The 24,379-nt window shown below is 46.6% G+C and overlaps 1 protein-coding gene and 1 long non-coding RNA gene across 2 annotated transcripts in view; both read right to left on the minus strand.

Moving 5' to 3' along the window:
- Positions 1 to 8,791, minus strand: part of LOC144304678 (uncharacterized) — a 38,683-nt gene extending 29,892 nt beyond the window's left edge. Inside the window, exon 1 of the long non-coding RNA XR_013371601.1 lies at positions 8,596 to 8,791. This is a non-coding gene — a long non-coding RNA (uncharacterized LOC144304678). The remainder of the gene's footprint in view (positions 1 to 8,595) is intronic.
- Positions 8,792 to 17,276: 8,485 nt separating this feature from the next.
- GORASP2 (golgi reassembly stacking protein 2) overlaps positions 17,277 to 24,379 on the minus strand; it is a 38,374-nt gene continuing 31,271 nt past the window's right edge. The window contains exons 8-10 of the mRNA XM_077883446.1: positions 21,182 to 21,268; positions 20,002 to 20,112; positions 17,277 to 18,436 (exon numbers count right to left, since the gene is read on the minus strand). Of these exons, the coding sequence (XP_077739572.1) occupies positions 18,078 to 18,436; positions 20,002 to 20,112; positions 21,182 to 21,268 (557 nt within the window). The 3' untranslated portion in view covers positions 17,277 to 18,077. The remainder of the gene's footprint in view (positions 18,437 to 20,001; positions 20,113 to 21,181; positions 21,269 to 24,379) is intronic.

Genomic DNA, 24,379 nt, shown 5'->3' on the forward strand with positions numbered 1-24,379 from the left:
TAGTCCAGGGCGTGATCCTGGAGACCGGGGATCAAGTCCCATGTCAGGCTCCCCGCATGGAGCCTGCTTCTCCCGCTGCCTGTGTCTCTGCCTCTCTCTGTCTCTCTCTCATGAATAAATAAATAAAATCTTAAAAAAAAAAGAACAATGAAAATGGAAAAAAATGGAAGACAAAAGAAAGTTGGTTTTCTCTTTAAACTATGAAAATTGATGCACCACATTAATAAAACGGAGGATAAAAATCATGATCATCTCAACGATGCAGAAAAAGCATTTGACAAAATTCAACATCGTTTCATGATAAAGATTTCCAACAAATTCAGTATAGAAGGAATGTTATCTCAACACAGCAAAGGTCATAAATGACAAGCCCGCAACTAACACCATATTCAAGCTGAAAGCTTTTCCTCAAGACCAGGAACAAGGCAAGTATACCCCCTCTTGCCATTTTTATTCAATATAGTATTGGAAGTCCTGCCAGAGTGATTAGCAAGAAAAATAAATAAAAGGAATGCTAAGTGAAAAGGAAGAAGTAAAATATTGCTTGCAGATGACATGATAAACAAATACTATATGATCTTACTTATGTGTAAAATCTAAAAAAACAAAACAAAACAAAACAAAACAAAGTTGATCTTGTGTAAACACAGTCTAGTGGTTGTTTCCAGGGCCTGGAGCAGGGACGGTGGGGAAGGTGGAGAGATGCTGGTCAAAGGGTGCAAGCCGTTAGTCATAAGAAAAGTTCTGAGTATATAATGTTCCGCATGGTGACTACAGTTAATAACTGTATTGAAAACTTGAAATGTGCTAAGAGAATAGATCTTAAGTATTCTTACTACAAAAAGTAAAATAACTATGTGAGGTGATGAGTGTTATGATGAGTGACATGATAGTGGTAATCATGTCACAAAGTGTATGGACATCAAATCACCACACTGTACACTTGAAATATATACAATTTTGTCAGTTAAGGGACACCTGGGTGGCTCAGCGTCTGCCTTCAGCTCTGGGCATGATCCCAGGGTCCAGGATCGAGTCCCGCATTGGGCTCCCTGCATGGAGCCTGCTTCTCCCTCTGCCTGTGTCTCTGCCTCTCTCTCTGTGTCTCATGAATAAATAAATAAATATTTAAAACATTTTTTTTTGTCAGTTAAATAAAGCTGGAGAGGGGTCCCTGGGTGGCTCAGTTGGTTAAGCTCTGCCTTTTGCTCAGGTCATGATCCTGGGGTCCCATCGGGGAGCAGAGGGAGTAGCAGAAGCAGAGTAGAGTAGCAGAAGCAGTCTGCTTCTCCCTTTCCTTACCCAACCCCCGCTCGTGCTCTCTCTTGCTCGCTCTCTCAAATAAAAAAAAAAAAAAAAAAAAAAAGCTGGAGAAAAAAATGTTTCCTTCTCTCACAATTTGTGTTCAAGAGACTTTAAAATCCCCAACACACTATTCACTAACCTTTCGAGTGACAAAAGTAATAGCAGGGCAAAGTCTTCAATTCATTTACAGTGGAATACCGAAGAAAAAGTACATTTGACTTCCACAGATTTTGATAGAACCTTTTCACACTTATGAAGTTATTTAGTGAGATACTCAATTATCTTAACCGAAAAGCAACTGTATCATATTGGGGTATTTTAAAGGTTTTGCTTAACCACCAGGGATCCAAGACCCACTTGAGTAAAAATACACATAGTTCTTTCCAGGTCTGAATGGAATCTGTAAAATGGGATTGGAAAGTCCTATTTCTTTATTTTGTGAGTGTCAAAATCCAGTTTAAAACAACAGTTTTAAAGTTCTGGGGTGGTGGGATCCTTGGGTGGTGCAGCGGTTGCCAAACCGCTGCCTTTGGCCCAGGGCCCAGGGCACGATCCTGGAGAGCCGGGATCGAATCCCACGTCGGGCTCCTGGTGCATGGAGCCTGCTTCTCTCTCTGCCTGTGTCTCTGCCTCCCTCCCTCTCTCTCTCTGTGTGTGTGACTATCATAAATAAATAAAAATTTAAAAAAATAAAAAATAAAAAAAAATAAAGTTCTGGGGTGGCTGGCTGGCTCAGCTGTGAGAGCATGGGACTCCTGATCTCAGGGTTGTGAGTTCAAGCCCACGCTGGGTGTTAAGATTACTTATTTGAATGAAGGAATTAATGACTAAATAAATGTTTAAAAGCAAAACAAAAAACCAAAAACTATTGTTCTTCCTTTCCAACCAGGACCTAGCAGAATGGCTTCTGCAAAGGAGGGTGGTGAGAAGAAGATCCTGCCCTCAGTGAAGTCGTAACCAGAAAACACACCATCAACAGTGACAAGCACGTCCATGGAGTGGATGTGCAAGAAGCATGTCACTTGTGCACTCAAATCAGAAACTTTGCCATGAAGGAGATGGGAACTCCAGGTGTGCATACTGACACCAGGATCAAGAAAGCTGTGTGAGCCAAAGGTACAAGGAACATTCCATATAGTACCCACGTGGGGTTGTCCAGAAAACATAACCCGACCGCCTGACCCACTGTAACCAAAGGAGAGCTCTTAAATGGCTGCCACCCTGAGGGCACACAGCAAGAGGCAACAGTTCAGGCATCCTAGTCTTTCTGTGAAACAGGCCCTCAGCTCATGGAACTGCTGCAGGCTGTGGAGGCTTCTAGTTAAGCACACATCTAAGGGCTGCAGACCCTCCTGGAGACCTGGGATGGTGAGGCCGGGATGCTCTCCCTCTGCCACACTCTAGAGGGCCACCACTCCTGGAGAGGAGTTCATACTCCTCTGGTGACCCACCCACGGGATAACACTTGAGCACCTGGCTTTGGTGGCCGGGAGGGCTGAGTTCTTAGGCTGCACGGGACTCGCGTATTTGGAGAGAGAGTCCTTGGCAGGCTACCGCCCTCAGGGCACTGCACAGATAGCAAACTGAAACACACTGCAAGTCCTTCTGTGAGAAAGGCCTGTTTGCTTGCCAAGAGCTTCGGCCTGAGGGCAGGCTTGAGGTCTGGCATGCATGGAGAGGCCTGTGGGGGTGCTCTCAGGGAATGGAGGCTGGTGGGTGTAATCCTGTGCTCGCCCTCTGCTCCAGCTTACTGGTATCTCCCTGAAAGGAGCTTATACCCTTCTCTAATTGCTGCAGCTGCTGCTAGGAGACACCTCTAAGTCACCTGGCCTGGTGGCCAGTGGGGCTCGCCCTTGTGGGTCCCACAGGGCTGTCAGCAACAGAAAAGGGTCCTTCAGTGGCTCCCCCCACCAGGGCACAACAAGAGGCAATAGATCCAGCAGCCCAATCTTTCTGTGAAAGAGGCTGATTAGTCTATGATCATAGCTGCAGTCTGAGGGGCAGGCTTCTAACTGAACACACACTGAAGAGCTGACTGTGATCCCTTTCTGAGACCTCCCAGAAAAGAAGGATACACTTGTCTGGTGCCCAAATTTGGGTGACTGGTGCCTTTGGACACCTCTAGGTCCCCAGGCACTGGAGGCCAGTGGGACTTCTGCCTGTGGTCCTACAGGACTGTATATATTTGCATACTTTAGTGTAGCTGCCTCAGGGTCTGGCTTCCAATCAGCTTGAATCTAGGTGCTGAGATCCTCCCGTTTTGGGATAATGATGGGTTCTGGGATACCCTCACCTACTAGGAGTGATTAAAAATAAAATAGGCCGCTTGGAGAATCAGAAAGGTTTAAGAGACAGTGAAGAGCTAGGGCATTGTTGAGGCCATTCCTCAAAACTGGGAGAAGTGGCGGTTTTATCCAATGCATAGAAACTGACACAGCATTGGGGCATCTGGGTGGCTCAGTTGGTTAAGCATTTGACTCTTGGTTTTGGCTCAGGTCATGATCTCAGGGTCCTGAGATAGAGCCCCATGCCGGGCTCCACACTCAGTGTGGAGTTTGGTTGAGATTCTTTTTCCCTTCACCTTCCACTCCTCCCCCTGTCGGTGTGCCCTCTCTCTCTCTCTCTTTCTCTCTATCAAATAAATAAAATCTCAAAGAAAGAAAGAAAGAGAAAGACAGCATGTCAAGGAAAGTGAAGAAACCAAGGACTACAGAACAAGATAGAATCTCAGAGAGAAAATTCTTAATGAAATAGAGATAAGTGATTTACCTGACAAAGAGTTCAAAATAATAGTATAAAGAAGTTCACTGAACTTGGGAGAAGAATAGAGAGAGAGAGAAAACGTAAGAAAGTACCAAACGAAGTCTGATCTAGAGCAATTAGGCAAGAAAAATAAAAGGCATCTGTATCAGAAAGGAAGAAGCTGTCACTGTTTGCAGATGACATATTATATGTAAAAACCCTGAAGACTTCACCAAAAAATTGTCAGAACTAAACAACAAATTCAATAAAGTTGCAGGATTCAAGATCAATATACAAAAAAAACCCTGTTGCGTTTCTATTCAGTAATAATGAACTATCAGAAAGAGAAGGAAAAATAATCCTATTTGTAATTACATCAAAAGGAATAAAATAGGGCAGCCCAGGTGGCCCAGTGGTTTAGCGCCGCCTTCAGCCTAAGGCATGAGTCCCACGTCGGGCTCCCTGCATGGAGCCTGCTTCTCCCTCTGCCTGTGTCTCTGCCTCTCTCTCTCTCTTTTTTCTTCTCATGAATAAAGAAATAAAATCTTAAAAAAAGAATAAAATATCTAGAAATAAATTTAGTCAAGGAAGTAAAAGACCTGTCCACTGTGAACTAGAAGATTCTGATGAAAGAAATTGATGAAGACACAAATAATAGAAACATATTCTGTGCTCACAGATTGGAAGTACAAATATCATTAAATTGCCATTACTACCCAAAGCAATATGCAGATTCAATGCAATCCCTATCAAAATTCCAATGGCACTTCTCACAAGAACAGACCACACAATCCTAAAATTTGTATGGAACTGCAGAAGACCCTGACTTGCCAAAGCAATCTTGAGTAAAAAAGCAGAGCTGGTGGCATCACACTTTCTGATTCAAACCACATTACAAACTATAAAAATCAACACACTATGGCATTGGCATAAATACAGACACATAGGTCAATGGAACAGAATAGAGAGCCCAGAAATAGACTCACACATAGATGACCAGTTCATTTATGAAGAGCCAAGAATATATACAATGGGGAAAGGACAGCCTCTTCAATAAGTGGTGCTGGGGAAACGAGACAGCCACATGCCAAAGAAGGAAACTGGACCACTGTGTTACACCATATGCAAAAATAAACTCAAAATGGACAAAAGTCTTGAACCTAAGATTTAACACCAGAAAACTAGCAGGAAACATAGCTAGTAATCTCCTCGACACAGGTCTAGAAGAGGATTTGGTGGATCTGACACCAAAAGCAAAGGCAATAAAAGCAAATAAAGACAAATGGGACTACATCAAACAAAAAGCCTTCTGCACAGCAAAGGAAACAATGAGCAAAATTCAAAGGCATCCTATCATCTGGGAGAAAATATTTGCAAATCATGTATCTTATGAGGGGTTAATATCCAAAACATATCAAGAACATATCCTAGAACTCAATAGCATAAAAACAAATTATCTAATTTTAAAGCGAGCAGAGGATCTGAATAGATATTTTTCCAAGGAAGACATCCAGATGGCTAACAGATCCATGAGAAGTTGCTCAACATCGCTCACCATCAGGGAAATGCACATCAAAACCACAATGAGATACCACCTCATACCTGTTAGAATGGCACCTTACAAAAAGACATGAAATAGCAAGTGTTGGTGAGGGTGTAGATCAAAGGGAATCCTCGTGCATTGTTGGTGGGAATGCAAATTGGTGCACTGTGGAAAATAGTACGGAAGTTTCTAAAAATAAAAAATAAAAATGTAGCTACTGTATGATCCAGGAACTCCAGTTCTGGGTACTTACCCAAGAAAGCAAAAACATTAATTTGAAAAGATACCTGCAATCCGCCTTTAGCTCGGGGCATGTTTGTTGCAGCATTATTTATAGCAGCCAAGACATGGAAGCAACCTGTGTCCATCAATGAACGCACAGATAAAGAAAAGGTGCGGACACGAGAGAATGTTATTCGGCCATAAAAAAGAAGGAAATCTTGCCAGTTGCAACAACATGGATGAACCTTGAGTACATTATGGTAAGTGAATAAGTCATACATAGAAAGACAAAACCGTAAGATTTCACTTATAGGTGGAATCTAAACAAAATAAAACCAAACCCCAAAAACAAAAAGGCAGAAACAAACAAAAACAACCCAAAGCTCATATATATTGAGAAGAGAGTGGAGGTTGCCAGAGGCGGGGAATGTTGAAATGGATGAATGGGACCAAAGGTACAAGTTGGTTGGCTTTCCAGTTGTAAAATAAATTATGAGGATGTAATGTACAGGATGGTGACTATAGTTCATACTCTATTATATACAAAGTTGAAATAAAGTTCCCAGGAGAGTAGATCTTAAAAGTTCTCAACATAAGGAAAAAAATCTGTAACTATGTATGGTGACAGATTTTAAGTAGACATTTTGATGATCATTTTGTAATATATACAAATATGAAGTCATTATACCTGAAATGAATGTCATGGTCAATTATATCTCAATAAAAAATTACTTCATCCCACTTTCTCCATCTGCAAATAACATATCTAAGTGCTTGTAGTTATGAATAAATTTAAGTAAATCAAAGAAATATTTTCAAAAATGAAAAAAGGAATTACTTAAAAGTTATAGGTTGCTGGGACTCCTGGGTGGCTCAGTGGTTGAGTGTCTGCCTTTAGCTCAGGGCATGATTCCAGGGTTCGGGGATTGAGTCCCACATCGGGCTCCCCACAGGAAGTCTGCTTCTCCCTCTGCCTGTGTCTCTGCCTCTCATGAGTAAGTGAATAAAGTCTTAAAAAAAAAAAAAAAAAGCCATAGGTTACTAAATGACAATTCCATCCATTACAATGTTTTTGTTTTGTTTTGCTTTTGCTTTTAACAATGCTTTCTGAGCATTTAGAAAATAATGTACTTAGGGATGCTCTAAAATGAATAGTGATCTAGCCTAAAAACCTCCCCTAAGTCCCTAAATCATTCATCAAAAATTATGGAGCATATACTCTATGCAAAACTCTTCAAGGCTCTGAGGTTACAGAAAGAAGCAGAAAAATGTTCTTGTGGAACACAGAGTCCGATAGTGGAGACAGGTATCAATTAAACGAATCAGGGGGATCCCTGGGTGGATCAGCTGTTTAGCGCCTGCCTTTGGCCCAGGGCGTGATCCTGGAGTCCCAGGATCAGAGTTCACGTCGGGCTCCCTGCATGGAGCCTGCTTCTCCCTCTGCCTGTGTCTCTGCCTCTCTCTCTTTATCACGAATAAATAAATAAAATCTTTAAAAGAAAAAAAATTAAACGAATCACGCACATAAATGTGAAATTACATTGTGGTAAGACCATAATCTGGTGCTACTAAAAAATTAAAAATAAAAAGAAGTCCATAGAAAAATCCAAAGGTGTATGCTACTCCAGCATAAAATAACTAAGATCATTTCACTATAAAACCTCTTCACGATTTTCAGAAGCACAAACCATATCCTAGGCAGCGACAAAAGCTGGCAACACTCCAGGTATTTACGGCATCCTCATCTGAAGAAGCTAATAGATATACTTTAATCCTGTCCATTCTCCTTGACTCTTCAAGAGAGACTTTAGGACAAAATGTTAGCCTTGAAGAATAGGAAATCATTTAAACTAAAAATCTTTCCTTGGTAATTCTCTAACAAGGTTCTCAAATAAGTTGTGTCATTTTTATTACACGTATGAACTTCCTAAATCCCTCGATGATATTACTGATACTACCATAGTATTCTTTTAACACGTTTGCCAATATTTTATCAAACGCAGTTCTCTCCAGACAACACTCTGTTCTCCTAAAATAAAGCAGAGTTGCTAGTTTCTGATATGCTCAGATATTACAAGTATTTTTTTTCCTCAGTATTGAGAACTTTTATTATTTCTCCCAACTTGTAAGTAAAAGAATAAAGCTCTGAAAATGAAAGTGAAAATCCCATCAAATACTCTTCAATTCCTGCCCATAACTTACTGTTTATTCTTGAGCAAGACAGCTAAGTCCCTAACCCTAAAACAAACAAAATTCCGTTTCTCAGCGCCCCCACCCTGCCCCCATTAGACAGGACATAGTGAGCCTAGAGCTTCTGTGAGAAGCAGAGCAGCAGGTGTGAGCCGTCCATGCCTCTAGTCACTGTGGCTCACACCCACAGTACACCACCTCCTGCTGGACACAGCTGTCCCCCCACAGAGGGCTCTCCCCTGGGGAGGGAGGATGTGGCCATCCTCTGTGTACTCCCCCTGGGTAGGTGTGCTCCTCCCTCCTCTCTGTTGAGTCCCGGCCTAGAGATGGACACAGTGGGGTGGAGGCCGGGAGCTGTGCATTTACCACATGGACTCAGTGCCATCTGGGTCCCCCTGCTAGACTCCAAGCTAGATGAGGACAGATCCTGGGGGTCACTCATTCAGTGGACATTAAGTGCCTGCTGAGTCAGGGATGTTCTAGATACTGCAGAGCCAGTTAAACCAGACATGGTGCCTGCTACCAAGGTAAGACCACAGGTGGGTGTGACTTGGGGGCCTTCCCTCCAGGGTCTCGTTGTTGCACTTTCTCACCTCAATCATCTCTTCACTCACTTCTCTGCTGGCCTGTGGCGACAGAAGGACAGCAGTGCCCAAAGGGGGCTTCGGCCTGGGCTCCCGGCTCCCCTCTCGCTGCAGGCGCCTGCCTTTAAGTGGCCCCATCTGACCAGGCTGGTTTCGGTTGGGTTCTTGGCACAACCAAGAGTCCTGATGACTGACTGCACCAGTCTTACTGTTGGAAAAAAAAAAAAAGGAAAATCATTGGCATTTAAAATTCTGATAAAAAAAAAAGTGAGGGTTCCCTTAGCTCTGGTTTGCCTTAAGAGCACCCCTGGGAGGCGCATAGGGCCCGCGCTGGGCTCGCCCTGCCCAGGGCTCCAGGGGCCTGAGTGGCCTGCGTGTCCCCTCCGGGCTGTGAGCCGCCCTCGCTCGGGGGCCCAGGTAGTGGCCACGCTCCAGGAGCCAATGGGGCTTCCTCTCCCACCTGGACACAGGCCCAGCGCCGGGGCCTGAGGGCCGCACTCACCCTCTCCACAGCTCAGCACCTTCATTCATAAGATGCGGGATCGTGGGCAGCCTGGGGCGGGGAGTGCTCAGCGGTTAGCACCGCCTGGGGCCCAGGGCGTGACCCCGGAGACCCGGGGTCGGATCGAGCCCCACGTCGGGCTCCCTGCGTGGGGCCTGCTTCTCCCTCGGCCTGTGTCTCTGCCTCTCTCTCTCTCTCATGGATAAATAAATACAATCTTTAAAATAAAATGAGGGATTGAGGGGGAAAGACCGCCAAGGTCCCCCAAGCTGCTTTACCTGATCTGGAGGCATCAGGAGTTATTATTTTATTTTGATTAATTAATTAATCAATTATTATTTTTTAAAAATAGCTTTTTTAAGCAAGCAGGGCCGAGCAGCACCGGTGGGGAGTCGCTTCCATGGCCGGGTCAAGGGCGGGCTCGGCTGCAGAAGGCGCGAGGGCTCCGTGCACGGGCTTCGGGCCCTTCCGCGACCTCCAGGGACCGCGCAGCCGAGGGCGACCGGCCCCACCCCAGGGTCAGGGCAGGGCCCGGGGCTCGCGAGGCCTGGCTTGGGTCCGGGGAGCCGGGCCTCCTCGCCTGCCCCCCCGCCCCCCACCCGGTGCCCAGGCCGACCCTCCGCCGTCCAGGCTCCGAGGGCCGAGGGCCTCCGCCTGCTCAGGGGCCTGTGCTCCCGGACCCTCGGGGCGCGAGCCCTCCGCTCCCCGCCCCGCCAAGCTGACCCGGGAGGCCCTGGCTCCGCGGCCCCGACCCCACAGCAGCCGGCGGCCCGCCTACCCCGCGTGGCTGCTGCTCGGCTGGGCCTCGTCCCCGGGCCACGCCGCTCACTCCCCAGCCGGTGCGGGGCCCAGCCGGCCGCCCCACGCGGGTGCGCTTCGGGAACATTCGCCGGCGGAGCCAGGGCCCGCAGCGGGGGAGCACCCAGGCCCGGGGGGGGGGGGGTGGTACGCAGGAGAAAGCACCCAGGCCCCGGGCCCACAAAAGAGGGAAGCACCCAGGCCCGGGGGGGGGGAGGGCACGCAGAGGCACCCAGGCCCGGGGGGGGGGGCACGCAGAGGCACCCAGGCCCGGGGGTGGGGCGGCGCATGCAGTGGAGGGGAGCACCCAGGCCCGGGGCCCACGCAGGGGGGAAGCACCCAGGCCCGGGGGGCCATGCAGGGGGGCAGCTGCCGCCAGGCCCTGGGCTCACCCTCGGTGTGGGGAGCCGGGCCGGGGAAGCCAGACCCCGCGCCCGGCCTCAGGCTCCTAAGGCGTCTGCAGGAGCCGCGGGGCTCACGGGCATCCGCAGGCCTTTGCACTTTTATCTTAACGACCCCGACGCGCACAGGTTTACTTTATTTTATTATTATTATTTTTTTAATTTTTATTTATTTATGATAGTCAGAGAGAGAGAGAGAGAGAGAGAGAGAGAGAGAGAGAGAGAGAGAGGCAGAGACACAGGCAGAGGGAGAAGCAGGCTCCATGCACCGGGAGCCCGACGTGGGATTCGATCCCGGGTCTCCAGGATCGCGCCCTGGGCCAAAGGCAGGTGCCAAACCGCTGCGCCACCCAGGGATCCCCGCACAGGTTTACTTTAAAACCGTGGGGCGGGTCCCGGGGGCTCAGCGGTCAGGGCCGCCTGCAGCCCGGGGCGTGACCCTGGTGTCCTGGGATCGAGTCCCGCGTCGGGCTCCCTGCGAGGAGCCTCTACCTGTGTCTCTCTCTCATTGATAAACAAATTTTAAAAATCTGTTTAAAAAACCCACAAAACTCTGCGGCAGGTTCCTCTTGGAGAACGCACCCTGGCTTTTCAGCATCTTCCCTCAGATAAACGTCTGCGCGGGCGGGGGAAGCGGGGGCCCAAGCCGGGGCACCCCGCCACCGGCCGCCGAACCCCGCACCCTCGGGGCGGCCCCCGCCCCGCCCCGAGGCCCTGCGAGGCCGGCCCGGAGACCCCGCGGCCTCTGACGCCGCGCAGCTTGCCCGGGCTCGCGGCGCCACCTGGTGGCCGCGGCGCGCACTGCGGCCGGGGCTCCCCCTGCACGCGGGCGGCGGCCGCGCGGGAGTCCCGGGCCGGGGTCAGTGCGGGCGCCGCGGGGACGGCCCAGCCCGGGGCCGGGCTCCTGCCGCAGCGCTCCCGGGCGGTGCGAACGGGCTTCCGAGCTGCCGCGTGGAGCTAGCGGTCCCCTGGCCGGGGTGCCCGGGGCTCGACGAGAAAGCTCCCAACATGGCGCCTGGCACCTGCGTCGGCGTCAGCTCGGACTGTGGATTCCTCCTTCTCACCAAAGTTCATTTGTTAGGGAAGCTACTTTCGCCTTATCCGAAGCAACTGTTTTTTTTTTTTTTTTCAATACATGTTAAATATATCGGTATTAAGATGAGAAAACCCAGTTTTCCTCCACGGGTCACCCTCTGCAACCGGGGCGAGCTCAGGGTCGAGTCCGCGCCCCGGTGCCAGTGCGGTGGGCGCCGCGCTCCTCCCCTGGGGCCGCGACGCCTCGGGCCGAGGACCCCGTGCACTGCGGGTGCCCCCCCCCGCCCCCGGGGTTATGTGTCTATGCACTAGCTGCCTGGTAGAGATCTGAAGTTGGAAAAATGAAATTCATCGCCTATGAGTCTACATGCCCTTATTTCTGGCCATCCCAGGAAAATAAAAAGAGAAAACAGAAACGTGGCAGAGGCCAAGGCGGGTGAATGCCTTGTTCACGGCATGAGCTCTTGAGGCCCTGGACTCGGCCACAGGAGCCTGTCGGAGCCCCCACAACCAGAGCATGCTCTCCCACTTAGGCTCCCCCTGCCCCAAAGCACACGGGTTGTGCAGCTGCTGATCCCCAACGGAACCATGTTAGAGGCCTTATGCCCCCTGTATGTGACGCTATCATTATTTTCAGAGATCTAAGTGCCAAAACCATGCGGACTCTTGGAGTCTCTGCTCAGCACAGCTGTCTGAACATTTAGAACATAGGAACATTTCTGGCCAAACCGATTTACAAATACAATATTGTAAATCAGTCACAGTGCAAGTGTCGCTGATAATTCTAACCTAGGGCCACAGTGACAGAGGTTTTAGTAGAGTCCTTTTAAATGCCGCTGGAGATTGCCAACCCCCCGCCCTCCAGGCTACACAGCCCTGGTTCCTTAGTCTCCCATTTCTCCCTGACATGGAAATGATCCCATTGTTTTTGTTGATTAAAAAGCAATTCAAATGTGTTTTTTAAAGATTCTGGCAATTCATGTGTGTAAGAGAACTGAGAAGTTCCCAAAACCCCACCGCCAGACACCCTAATTCAAATGCCCCAGAGATGCTTCCCCCACAACCTCAGGCAAACCTACTTGTTTCAGTCTCAAGTCAGGCCAGCCTCGTTGGAGGTGGGCAAATGTGAGCCACTTTCCTTGCACCAGGATTTGAGGCCATAGAATTTTTTTTTTCTTTTACAGGAGAAGAGATGGCAGGGAGGAAGGGGCTGAGAGAGAAAATCCCAAGCAGATTCCACACCCAGTGCAAGCCTGACTCGGTACTTGATCTCACAAACCTGAGATCATGACTTGAGCCAAAATCAAGAGTTGGAGGCTCAACCAACTAAGCCACCCCAGAAGAATCTTGTTTTCTGATCCTGAATCCTCTGGGCTCTGGATCATCTAACCTTTGAAGCCTCCAGTTTTTTCCCCATCCCTTCCAAAATAATACTTGAGACACTGCAAATTCAAATGCCTGTGGGCCAGGTAGGTGGTAGAAACCAGTAAGCCAGGTGGAGACTAGAGCAAACTGAAGGATTTAGGCTCATGGGGGCCCTTGTTTTCCTTGTGGACTGAGGATTTAGTGTTGCCAGATCTTGGGACTTTTTGAGAAACCAGAAATCTGAGTTTATGTGAAATTTTATTTGTAATGTTGGCAATCAATTCACATTTTACTATATACAGGCCAGTTCAAAGGAACCATGTCTGGGAGGGAAGCCTGTTTGCTACCTCTTCTTCACCAGATTGTCCTGGAAAGTGGCTTTGCAGGGCTGGCTCAGCAACTTGCTTCCTTTTTTTTTTTTTTTTTTATTAAAGAAAACCAAAAGTTCATCTATTTATCTTCTTAAGTAATCTCTACACCCAATGTGGGATTCACTCTCACCACCCCAAGATCAAGAGTTGCACACTCGGGATCCCTGAGTGGCGCAGTGGTTTGGCGCCTGCCTTTGGCCCAGGGCGCGATCCTGGAGACCTGGGATCGAATCCCACATCAGGCTCCCGGTGCATGGAGCCTGCTTCTCCCTCTGCCTGTGTCTCTGCCTCTCTCTCTCTCTCCCTGTGTGACTATCATAAATGAATAAAAATAAAAAAAATAGAGTTAAAAAAAAAAAAAGAGTTGCACACTCTACTGACTGAGCCAGCCAAGCACCCCTTGCTTCCTTGTTCATCCCACCAGCAGTGAGCACGTACTGTTGTTTTTTAAGAATTTATTTATTTATGAGAGACAGAGGAGAGACGAGAGACAAGAGACGAGAGAGAGAGAGAGAGAGAGAGAGAGAGGCAGGCAGAGACACAGGCAGAGGGAGAAGCAGGCTCCATGCCGGGAGCCCGACGTGGCACTCGATCCTGGGTCTCCAGGATCACACCCCAGGCCAAAGGCGGCGCTAACCCGCTGAGCCAACTGGGCTGCCCGCACATACTGTTAGTATCCTGAGTCCCAGTGGCCTTCGTGGAACAGGGGAATTCTATTGCCAGGAAATACTGTGCAACCTGAACTGATAACACTGAAAGTCCCTGGGGCCCACCTCCACCAGTGGATGGTTTCCTCATGCTTTGTTTGAACTGGCCAAGTGGCCAGAGGGCACCCACATTCGCCTGATTCCCTGGAGAGGTGGCTTTTTCTGCACACAGCCCTCAGCTGCTCTATAACAGATGCAAGCTCTGTCCCTGGCCTCCCACAACTGGGGGACCCCACTGCCACCGGCTGCCTCTGGGAGCAGGGCATTCTCCCCCCCCCCCCCCCCCCCCCGGGGCCCAGGATGCTCCCAGCCTGAGAGCCAGCCCACCTGCTCTTCCACTGGCCTGTGCTTCTCATGCTTGGCATTGATTCCCTGGTCTTCTATTTACTCAAACTGGCTTTTATGCAAGGCGCTTATAAAGGAATGCGTTGGTTAGCAATGCGGGAAGCTGTTCTTCCTAGATCTAAGGCAAAAAAGTATCAGCAATAAAATAATAAGCAATAAATCGTCTCTTAACATGGGCATTTTGCTAAGTGGGAAAACATCTTAGTAGACAATGACCCTTTATGTTGTCTTATTACCTCCACAAGTTCTGGAACAGTCTGGTTCAATCACCCAGGCGGTGTGGGTAGGTGCTGCTACCGGTAGCAAGGGACAGGACAGGTTCAGTGTGGAGGAGAAATGTCAGTGTTTAGTGGTTCCCATGCCCTGGGAAGCTTCTTAAAACTCCCAGGGCCCAGGAATCCATATTCTAATCAAGGTGATTCCAACTGCAGCCGGGGGTTGAAACACTTACTGGGTGCTCAGATAATTAAAGGGAAGGCTTTCACCTTCAGGCCAAGGCAGAGCCATCCTTGAACATTAGTTGGCATCTCACAAATAAGGAAAGTCCTTTTCCTTTCCTTTCCTTTTTCAATTATCAGGGAGTGAGCTAAACTTTACTCTTCCTGGTAAGTGTGCTTAATAATGGACTAAGGATAAAACAGGAACAAAAACCAAAGGGGGAGGCTGAAGTCATCACCCCCAGCCTTCGCTGTCAAAGGCGCCTCTGGATGGGGGAGCCTGGGTGGTGCAGTCAGCTCAGGTCAAGATCTCAGGGTCCCCGCTGAGCATGGAGCCTGCTTAAGACTCTTTCTTCCTCTGCCTCCCTGGCTCTTTCTCAAATCAATCAATCCTTAAAAAAAAATCCTTAAAAAAAAAAAAGTGCCCTCTGGTTGACAGCAGCAAGTCTGTTTCTTCCATCCGCCCTGAAGCTCTTCCCTTCTTTTCCTTCATTTCTGAGTTGGTGGCCCTGTGGAGGGACCACTGCAGCCCTGGCTTTCTCACATGCACATCTGAGCTTGTACCCCATGGAGCCCCTTCAGTGACTCCTATTTTTAAGACAAAGCCCCAACTCCCCAGGCCGGCCCTCGGGAGCCCTGTGCACTCTCCTCGCCATTCCTTAAACATGTCCCTAACCTAGAAGGTCTCTGCCCTCTCCTTTGCCTAAGTAGTTCCTTATGTCAAATGCTGCCTCTCAGAAACCTCCCCAACTCCCAGCACCCTCACCACATGGCCTCTTCTGGCTCCGCCAAACCTCGGTGTGAACAGTGGTGCTGCATGTGGGCCTCACCGAGGGCTCAGTCCCGCTGTGGGTGCAGGAGGGCTGCTCACTGGGCCTCACTGGCTCCTCTTCTTCCTCCTCAGTAGTGGCTGAACACAAGGCAGGATAAAGACTTCGGTTCTCTGGCTGGAAGTGGCCATGTAACTCCACACTGGCCTGAAGGATATAAGCCACCGTACTGTGACAGGACACTTCTCTGAACCGTCCCCAAAGGAAAGAGGAAGGTACCTTCTCTGGCTGGAACAAGAATGGCACGGCTGACGCTGCAGCTGCCACCCGAGTCTTTGGCATGACCATGGAAATGGAAAGACCCTGTAGGCCTCTAGATGGGAGCTAAGGTCTCGGACGTTGCAGTGGACCAGCCCCGCCTCTGCCAGACTATCTCCAACCAACTATCTGAACATGGGAGAAATACACTTTATTTAAGCCACCATTATTTTCTGACTATTTGTGATAATGCAGTTTATTCCAAACCAATGTCCTCCCCCATCACTGCCTTGTGTCTCTCTTGTGTGCACTTAGGAATACAGTGTGACACAGGGGGTTCAAAGGGAATTGATGTCATGTGATCCTCCCCTCGTGGGCTGGCCAGAAAGCCCATCCCCATGGTGAGAGCAGTGTTTCTGGAGTGCCCGGAGGACTGACGCACCCCGACCCCCACCCCCACCCTCCCTCCCTTAGCACGGCCACAGTTAAGTGTCCTCCTGGCAGGGACACGACCTTTTACATCCGTGTTTCTGGCACCAGTACAGGATCTACTACCATCTAACACTTAAACAGGTTTTCAGAAGGAAGCAGAGATTATCTAAAATAAGTGTTTTGTACAAGAAGATTCAATGAGCCACCATAGGCCAAGTCTGTGCCCATCCTTCAAATGAACGCCAAGAACCCCTCTCTCTTCAGAGCTTAGGTTTTATATATGCGTATGGATGTTCTTCTGGAAAGACGGTCCAGGACTGTCCTTCTCAAATGAGAAGTGTGACCTCACAAAAGTAATCACTGCATTGGAAGAATTGCTGGGTTGTTTTTGTTTTTTAAATCACTTTTAAGGGATCCCTGCGTGGCTCAGCGGTTTAGCTGAGTGTGCTTTTGGCGCAGTGTGTGATCCTGGAGTCCCGGGATCGAGTTCCGCATGGGGCTCCCAGCATGGAGCCTGCTTCTCCCTCCTCCTGGGTCTCTGCCTCTCTCTCATGAATAAATAAATCTTAAAAAAAATAAAAATAAAAATAAATCACTTTTAAAGCTTAAATGTATTTATGTACTTTCCACTAAGGTATCTCCCGGACGTTTTTTAAAAATATGAGCATCTTTTAGAATGTAATAACAACTGCCCAACCTCCTCCTATCCTGGAAACTAAAAAATTCTAACATTTAAATACTTTTCCTACCTGTTATATGCCTGTGAAGATTTTTCCTGTTATAAGCTCTTTTTCAAAAAACAGGATTATTGCGAGAAATATTCTAGAAATATTTACAATGCGAACAAAAAGAGCTATGCTTAGAGTTGGAGCTGAGCTTTAAGTACACACCTGGCTCCAGAAGCAGATACACCCTAAATACTGGCTGGTGCTGGGCCCCCTATGAGGGCAATGGGTCGGTGCCACTTAAGTCTAGTTTCTGGCTGAGGAACTGCAGGTGAACCACGGTGCAGCTCCCTTAGGCATTCATGCTACCACCAGGTCAATAACTGATGAACCTCTTTTTTCTTATTTAAAAAACAGATATAATATGCATTTAATTTCATTCAATAAATCAATTCCACTTAACTTACCATCTCTTAGAAAACTTAAGAAAAAGCAAACATAAGACATGAAAAATTACATTAAAGATGTGTGACATACTGGAGAGTGACAAGAGCATACATGGTAATTAAGAGTCATCATTTAAATGCACCACAAGAAGAAAAAATAAAATTACTGTAATTTATTGCTGTATCTATGTTTTCCAGTAGAGCTATAATATTATAAGTAGCCACAAAGTGCCACCTTCTGGTTTAAAACTGTGCAACATCTCCTTTATTTCTTTTTAAATGCCATTTTTACGGTGGACGTATAAAGCAACAGCAGCAGTTACAAAATGTTATCTGAGTAATTCTGAGAGCTCTAAACAAAGATCTGTGTATAGGCTGAATAAAAAGATGTTCAATTAATAGTGCACATTGTGTAACTTTTAACAAACATCTTTAGTTGGAATTTTCATGTAAACCTTTAGAGGGATGTGACTCACAGAGACCAAAAGTAAAATAGCTTTTCCTTTCACCATTTAGTGAGGTGGTCTGCATTCTCAAAAAACGATTTACAAAATACAAGAAATGTTGCGTGTGAGTACTAGGCATAAAATATTTCATTTTCTTACAGAAGGAGCAGCAGGGCGACAGGGAGCCTAGCGGATGCCCTGTCACCACCTTTCCCAAAGATGTATACACCCAAGAATGGCAGTGGAAACCTGGCAGCAAGCCACTCTTACAATTCTTTTTGGTTGTTTTAAAATACAAGCACTCTGACACTTCCCAACCCTGCCTGTGGGCCCCACCCCGACTCGGCAGGCCCCAAGCCCACGTCCTCTTCCTTAGTTTTCCCCTTAGAATTATGTACAGGATGCCTACAGATACGGTACAAACTAGTGTGAAATTAATGATAGTTTGCATTTCCAGACACGCTCCCGCAGTTGGGGAAGCCCACCATGCCGCTTCCGAAGACCGGTTCGAAGTTAGGGTGACTCGGAGGCACTTGCATCCGTAACTGCGGAGACAGGCTTCTCGCTGGTCGGGGTGGATTCGCAGACTTTGTCCTCGACAGCGCCGGGGGCCTTGTGAGTGGGAGGCGTTGCATCCCCAGCAGGTGTGGGTGTGGGTGCGGGTGCAGAGGCAGCATCTGCCCTTGCGGTGGTTGTGACAGGGTCGGAGGGCGGGCTGCCGGTGGGTGGGAGGGAGGGCAGCAGCTCCCCTGAGCTTGCTGCAGAAGACACCTCTGGAACCAAAGGGAATGACGGGAGGAACTCGGATGGCATGGGGAGAGGTGCCATGCCAGACAAGTTTCGGGGAGGCAAGGAAGGAAGAGGTGGCAAACCTAGGACAAAAACGGCAGAGATCACACATCCTCCCAGCACTAAAAAAGCAGTAGTCATCATCACATGACTGTTTTAATTTGCATTTCATTAGGGAACTGAAGCCAAGGAGAGACAACACAAATCACAACCTCTGCGTATCCTCAGGCAGAAGCCAGGCCAGAGTTAAACACCCGTCACAAGAGCAGCTGGCCAGGAGGACCGGTTCTGGGCTTCTCCACTCCAGAACCTCCCCGTGGCTCAGCCACTCCAGAGAAGTGAGTCTCCCAGTCAGAACAGACAGAAGCACACCCAGCAGGCAAAGCGGCCACCCTCGGATAGGACAGGAGAACCCCGTTCACCCTGGCAGGTGAGGCCGAGGCGGAGCTGCCCTCTGGACAGACAGCAGCAAGGGCGGGGGGCGGCCCAGCACCCCCGCAAGTACCCAGCCTCGGGTCAAGCCCTGCGACTGACCAGCAACCATTACACCTGGTGGGTTTACTGTGACCAATAATACACTTCAAGCATTTGAACTGCAGAATGAAGAAAAAGTATTAGGAAATCAAGGAAAGGTAGGATGTACAACGCATTCAGAGCAACCACGCGGCTGGCAAAACCCTCAAAGCTCTTAAGAGTTTGTGAATTTGGGGGAAAGGGCAGAAGAAGCCAAGAATACAGGGCATAAAAGAAAAAACAAAGGGAGTGCTAAGATAAGTAAATGGTAGAGTTTACAGTCTTCCTTTGTTTTTTAAACCACTGTGCTGAAAAGCAAACAGGCTAATGGGGACAGGGAATGCACACATGCAGATAGGGAGCGGCACGGCAGGGGCAGTTATAATCCGGACAGAAACAGGACAACGTACGCTCAGCGACATCACTCATGGGCCTAGCTACGGAAATTAGGAAATGACAGCCCTGACCTGCGGCCACCTCTAAGTTAAAGGTGATGTGGGTACTCATTAACCAGAAGAGTAGATTTATTGGGCCCTCTGCTGCTTCATTTCCACCAGTGCATTAAATCTGAGTGTAAACAATTGAATATTGGCTAGCTTAACTATTTGTAGCTAAACTATCTCAATAGTTTTGATGATAAAAACATCTGTTAATAACAGAGAAGATTCATCAAATAACAAATGCAGCCAGCTGAACGAGGATGAGAATCTCCCAGCCCAAGGTCCTCGGCCTGGCTGCTCCAAACAAGCACCACTGGCAGCCGCCCAGAACAGGAGAGTCATGGGGAGTCCATGCACGCTCACGGGGTGAGCTGCACATGCCTTCTGTCCGCAGCAGTTACAGCAATGCCCACACCACTGGGCTTTATTTCTGCAATTGTCTTTATGCTACTTGGGCTGTCAGGGTGCAAGGAGAGGAAAATGGAGAAGAGGCGGCCAAGGAGGAGAATCACAAAAATATTTTCTCTTCTTTTTTTAAGCTTTTTAGATAAAAGAGATTAATATTTATTTGAAGCAGCTGAAATCTGTTAAACTGATCTAACCTTTCCAGAAAAAAAGTGCAATAGAGGATCTGCTTTCCTGGATAAAAGCTTTTTATTAGACAGAGTCCTAGGAAGGCAGGATGGGCAACATACCCGGGTTCACGAGTTCTGGTAAGCTGACGCCTGGCATGACGTGCGGTGTGGGAAGGTTGAGGTTGGGGAGGGCAGGTAGGTTAGGTAGTCCTGTTGGTAAAGGCATCAGACCTAGAGAGAAGGCAGAGAACAGAAGGTAAACTACTTCCTCTGGGGAAAACATTCAATCCTTGTGTTTTGAAAAGAATACTACCCACTTCAAAGTGAGAACACCAGACGTCCACTTACTGGGTGGCAGTTCTGTGTCTGACATTAACAAGAGCGAAACATCTCACTTAAGTGAAATGTCTTTCTGTACCTAAGTGATCTAAGTGATTGGATGGCTCAGTAGGCAAGTGTTAAAACACACGAGGACTTGCAGATCTGAGAGCCAGAATGACCACGGCCTGCGTGCCGTAGAGAAAGGGCTGATGGAGCTCAGCTAGTGCGGCGGTAAATGCAACTAAACAGAATTCTCTTTGATGGCTGAGGTTTACAGTCCCTCTGGCTTTTTAATATTTTGTTTCCTGAAATAACTTCAGACTTAGAGTTGCGTGAGTAGTTTAAATAAGGAAATCCCACACATACCTTTCATTCAAATTCCCACGTCAACATTTTACCATACTTCTCTGCCACTGTGTATCTGTGTACACATTTTATTAATGGTTTAGTATGTCTGTGTAATGACATCTTTAGTCATACGATTAAAGGCTCTCACAGTACAAGTATATTTGATCTCTGAAATAATATTTGATTGTTATCTGATGGATAAAGACACTTGGTCTTCACTGGGAACAGTAAGAAATATAAAAATTTAACTTAATGTTAGAGCTTCTGAACAACCTAATATGGAACGCTCTCTTTCGGGACAGGATGCCTATTCCTCTGAAGAACTACTAGAGAGCCCCAACTAAGGAAGCACTGAAGGACAGAACTTTTACACATTCCTCCTTCCTGCCTCATGCTGCATTGGATGGGTAGCTGGCTGAGCATAAGGAGCCTGAGCTCAAAGCTAACAGCTGGTACCTGACAGCTTGTTGCCACTTGCTCTAATTTATCATAAAGTTACAGCAAAGATAAAATGAGATTAAAAGACAAAAAAATCACCACACAGGTATAAGATTTTTTCACTGTTTTTAAAGATGCACAGTACTAGGAATGTTATTATTACCACATACATCTCTGGTCTCCTGCTGCTTACCTGGTAATGTAGTAGCTGGGTTCATTGGTGGCACAGAAGCGAGGGACTGGTTTACTTGTGGTGGCAATAATGGTACTGTTGGTACACCTAAAACAAAAACATGATCTTTAAAAAAATATCTAACAAATTCAGTTGATAAAGAATGGACAGATGTTATTAGGAGAGTCTTCAGTCCCCTCCCCTTCCCAGTATGGCAAGGTCTTCGTTCACTGGGACTTCATTCAGTCCTAGTTTCAGGCTGCCTCACTGTCTTAGCTGGTCAGCATACTTGGCCTGTGGCCTTTACTGAAGACTGTTACCAGAGTGCGGCCTAAGAGGGTAGAAGGCTCTGCAAACCCACTCCAGCTAAGCTCTCTGGACAAGAATTTTATACACACACACACACACACTCCAGACCTAAGCAGGGCTAGATTAGAAAACTGTCTCAGAAATTCAGAAATGGGACTCAAAGAGTCTAGTCAATGTCTATTGGACTCCTGCACCAGACGTCACATAAACCTAAGGCTGCTGGGGGCAGTGGGGGCACATGCTCTGTGAAACCACGAATGCTGGTCTGTGAGAGGGGAGATGATGCAGATGGCCTGAAAAAGACAAGAGTATGCGGGCCTCCAGAGATGGAGAATGACCTGGTTTCCTGAATTTCCGTTTCCTCTTGCTCTTTAGGTTCTGTGACACTCCTCTGAAGTCTTTTTACTAACGTCAGCTTGAGGAGGTTACGTTCTCAAATGCAAGTAACTCTTAGGATACTAAATGATGAAGGTTATCTACTAATGTTTACCACCTACTCACTCATATGAGAGGTTCTGCTGTCCAAACAACAGGAGTAATGCATATGGATTCCAGATTCTGTCTTACAGAAATCTGCTAAAATATGGTAAGCAGAAATGAACTGTGCCTCAAAGTATGAAGCAACACTTTTCAGACAGTTAATTCTTTATTTTTCTCGTGTATTTTCTTTTCTGTAGCAATGGGAGGCATGTAAAAGTAGAGGAGGGTTCTTTGCTTTTATCAGATTCGCAGAAAAGTTGGGTGACCGATATGTTCATTCAAAGTTTTGGAGGGCACCTATTGAATATCAGACATTGTTCTAGGCACTGAGGCACTCTATAGCATAAAGAAATTACAAATTCCTACCTTCAGGATATATTCTGATGAGGGGCAGGAAAAGGGAGACTGATGTTAAAAAAGTAAAATACACAGCATGTGTAAAATGGTGTGAGTTATCTGCAGAAAAATCAAGCATGGGAGGGGACAGGAAACACGAGGGACTGCACTGAAAAGGTCGTACTGATTAACATCACTTCAAAATGATCTCTTCATTTTCTAAAATATTATAATTCCCAAATTTGCAAATCCAAAGTTTTCTTATTTTCTTAAAAACACTTTTAATGTTTCTACAGTTACTTACTGGGCTACTTTGCAGCAATTTAATTAAAAAAGACAGGTAAATAAAAAATAAAAGTGTGTCACGTTGCTAGAATATTCACTTTTTAAATTGATTTACTCAAAGTGAAGATGTTGATTTCAGTGTCTTCTGAGCAACTGATTTACATTTCTGTCTTTTAACATTCAAGAAGCCATTTCTCTACAGTAGAACAAGGCCAGGGATCTCAGTGCATGTGCTTACAAGACAATACAAGTGTAAGTATGATGTAATGAGGGGAGATTTAAAATGTCAAAAAGAAACTGAGATTTGAAGAGAGATGTCAGCTATTTCAAAATCAGAAGAGCTCTGATACGGCACTGGAATACTTCAAAAGAGAAAAGAATTATTCAGACACAGAACAGTTTGCACCTGTACAAGTCTATTCAGGAATAAACTAGAAGACCATCTGATGGAATCCAAGAGAAAAATCACAACAGACAAAAGGATTCCAAAGCCACTCAAATGAAATAAACTTTCGATTCCCTCCCAATTGATCTATGACTTGATATTGATGACATTCATATTTCATTTCCTCTAGGAAATGTTCTAAACCAGGATTGTGGTGATGACTGCACAACTCCATAAATTTACTAAAAAATCACTGAGTTGTATGTGTACAGTGAGTTAATTTTATGGTATGCAAATTATATTTAAAAAAAGCCGGGGTGAAAAACAGCAAAGAGTAGGAGGTACAGAAGCATGTCACCATAGTGCAAACTGGTGAGGCTGGGTGGTGGGGGTTCATAATACCGTGGTGTCTACTTTTGGCTATGTCTGAAATTTTGAATTCTAAAAAAATTGAAATTTTAAATTATATCTAGAACTTATCTTTGGGAACAAAAATAAAGACTGTGAAAAGGGCTGGGATTTGAACAAGGGGACCACGTACAGAGATCATACCTACATCTTGGTGAATGCATCTATTAAGTCCATTCCAAGACCAAGTAGAATATATTCTACTAGAACACAAATATCAAAAGGAGCTCAAGAATAAGTATTAATGAAATAAAACTAAACTATGTCAGTATTTCACTTGGTCAACATTTATTGAGTAAAAATATACTCTTGGTATTATGAAGAAACAAAATCAGAAAACAGGTGTTTTTAAAAAAGGCAATGGAAAAATAAACTCTACAGAAATATCAAAATCTAGATCATGTGACCAAGCAATCCAATGCCTAGGAATATAACCAAGAAAAATGAAGACACAGGTTCTCGCAAAAACTTGTACACAAATGTTCATAGTAGCATTATTCCTAACAGCCAAAAAGTAAAAACAACCTAAATGTCCCACAACTGATAAATGGATAAATAAAATGTGGAGTCCATATGATGGAACATAATATTTAGCCATAAAAAGGAAGTATTAATATATGCTACCACACAAGTGAACTTTGAAAACATTATTCTAAGTGAAAGAAGTTTGTCACAGAAACCATGCATATCACATGAAATGTCTAGATTAGGCAAATCCACAGAAAAACAAAGTAAACTAGGAATTGTCTAGGCCTGAAGGGTTGGGGAAAACCGTGAGTGACTGATAGGGCATAGGGTTTCTTTTGGGGTAATGAGGTATTCTAAAATTGACTGACGCGATAGTTGCACAACTCTGCAAATACACTGAAAAATGGGTGATATAGTACGTGATTTATATATTGATGAAGCTGTTGGAAAAAACCTAAACCAAGGAAGGACTGTACTGGGTAGAACAAGAAATAAGGACAGGGAGGAAGACATACATGTGTCCACTGAGCAAGACTTAACCCCCAGGG

The sequence above is a fragment of the Canis aureus genome, chromosome 34, assembly GCF_053574225.1.
Source record: "Canis aureus isolate CA01 chromosome 34, VMU_Caureus_v.1.0, whole genome shotgun sequence".
Lineage (NCBI taxonomy): Eukaryota > Metazoa > Chordata > Mammalia > Carnivora > Canidae > Canis > Canis aureus.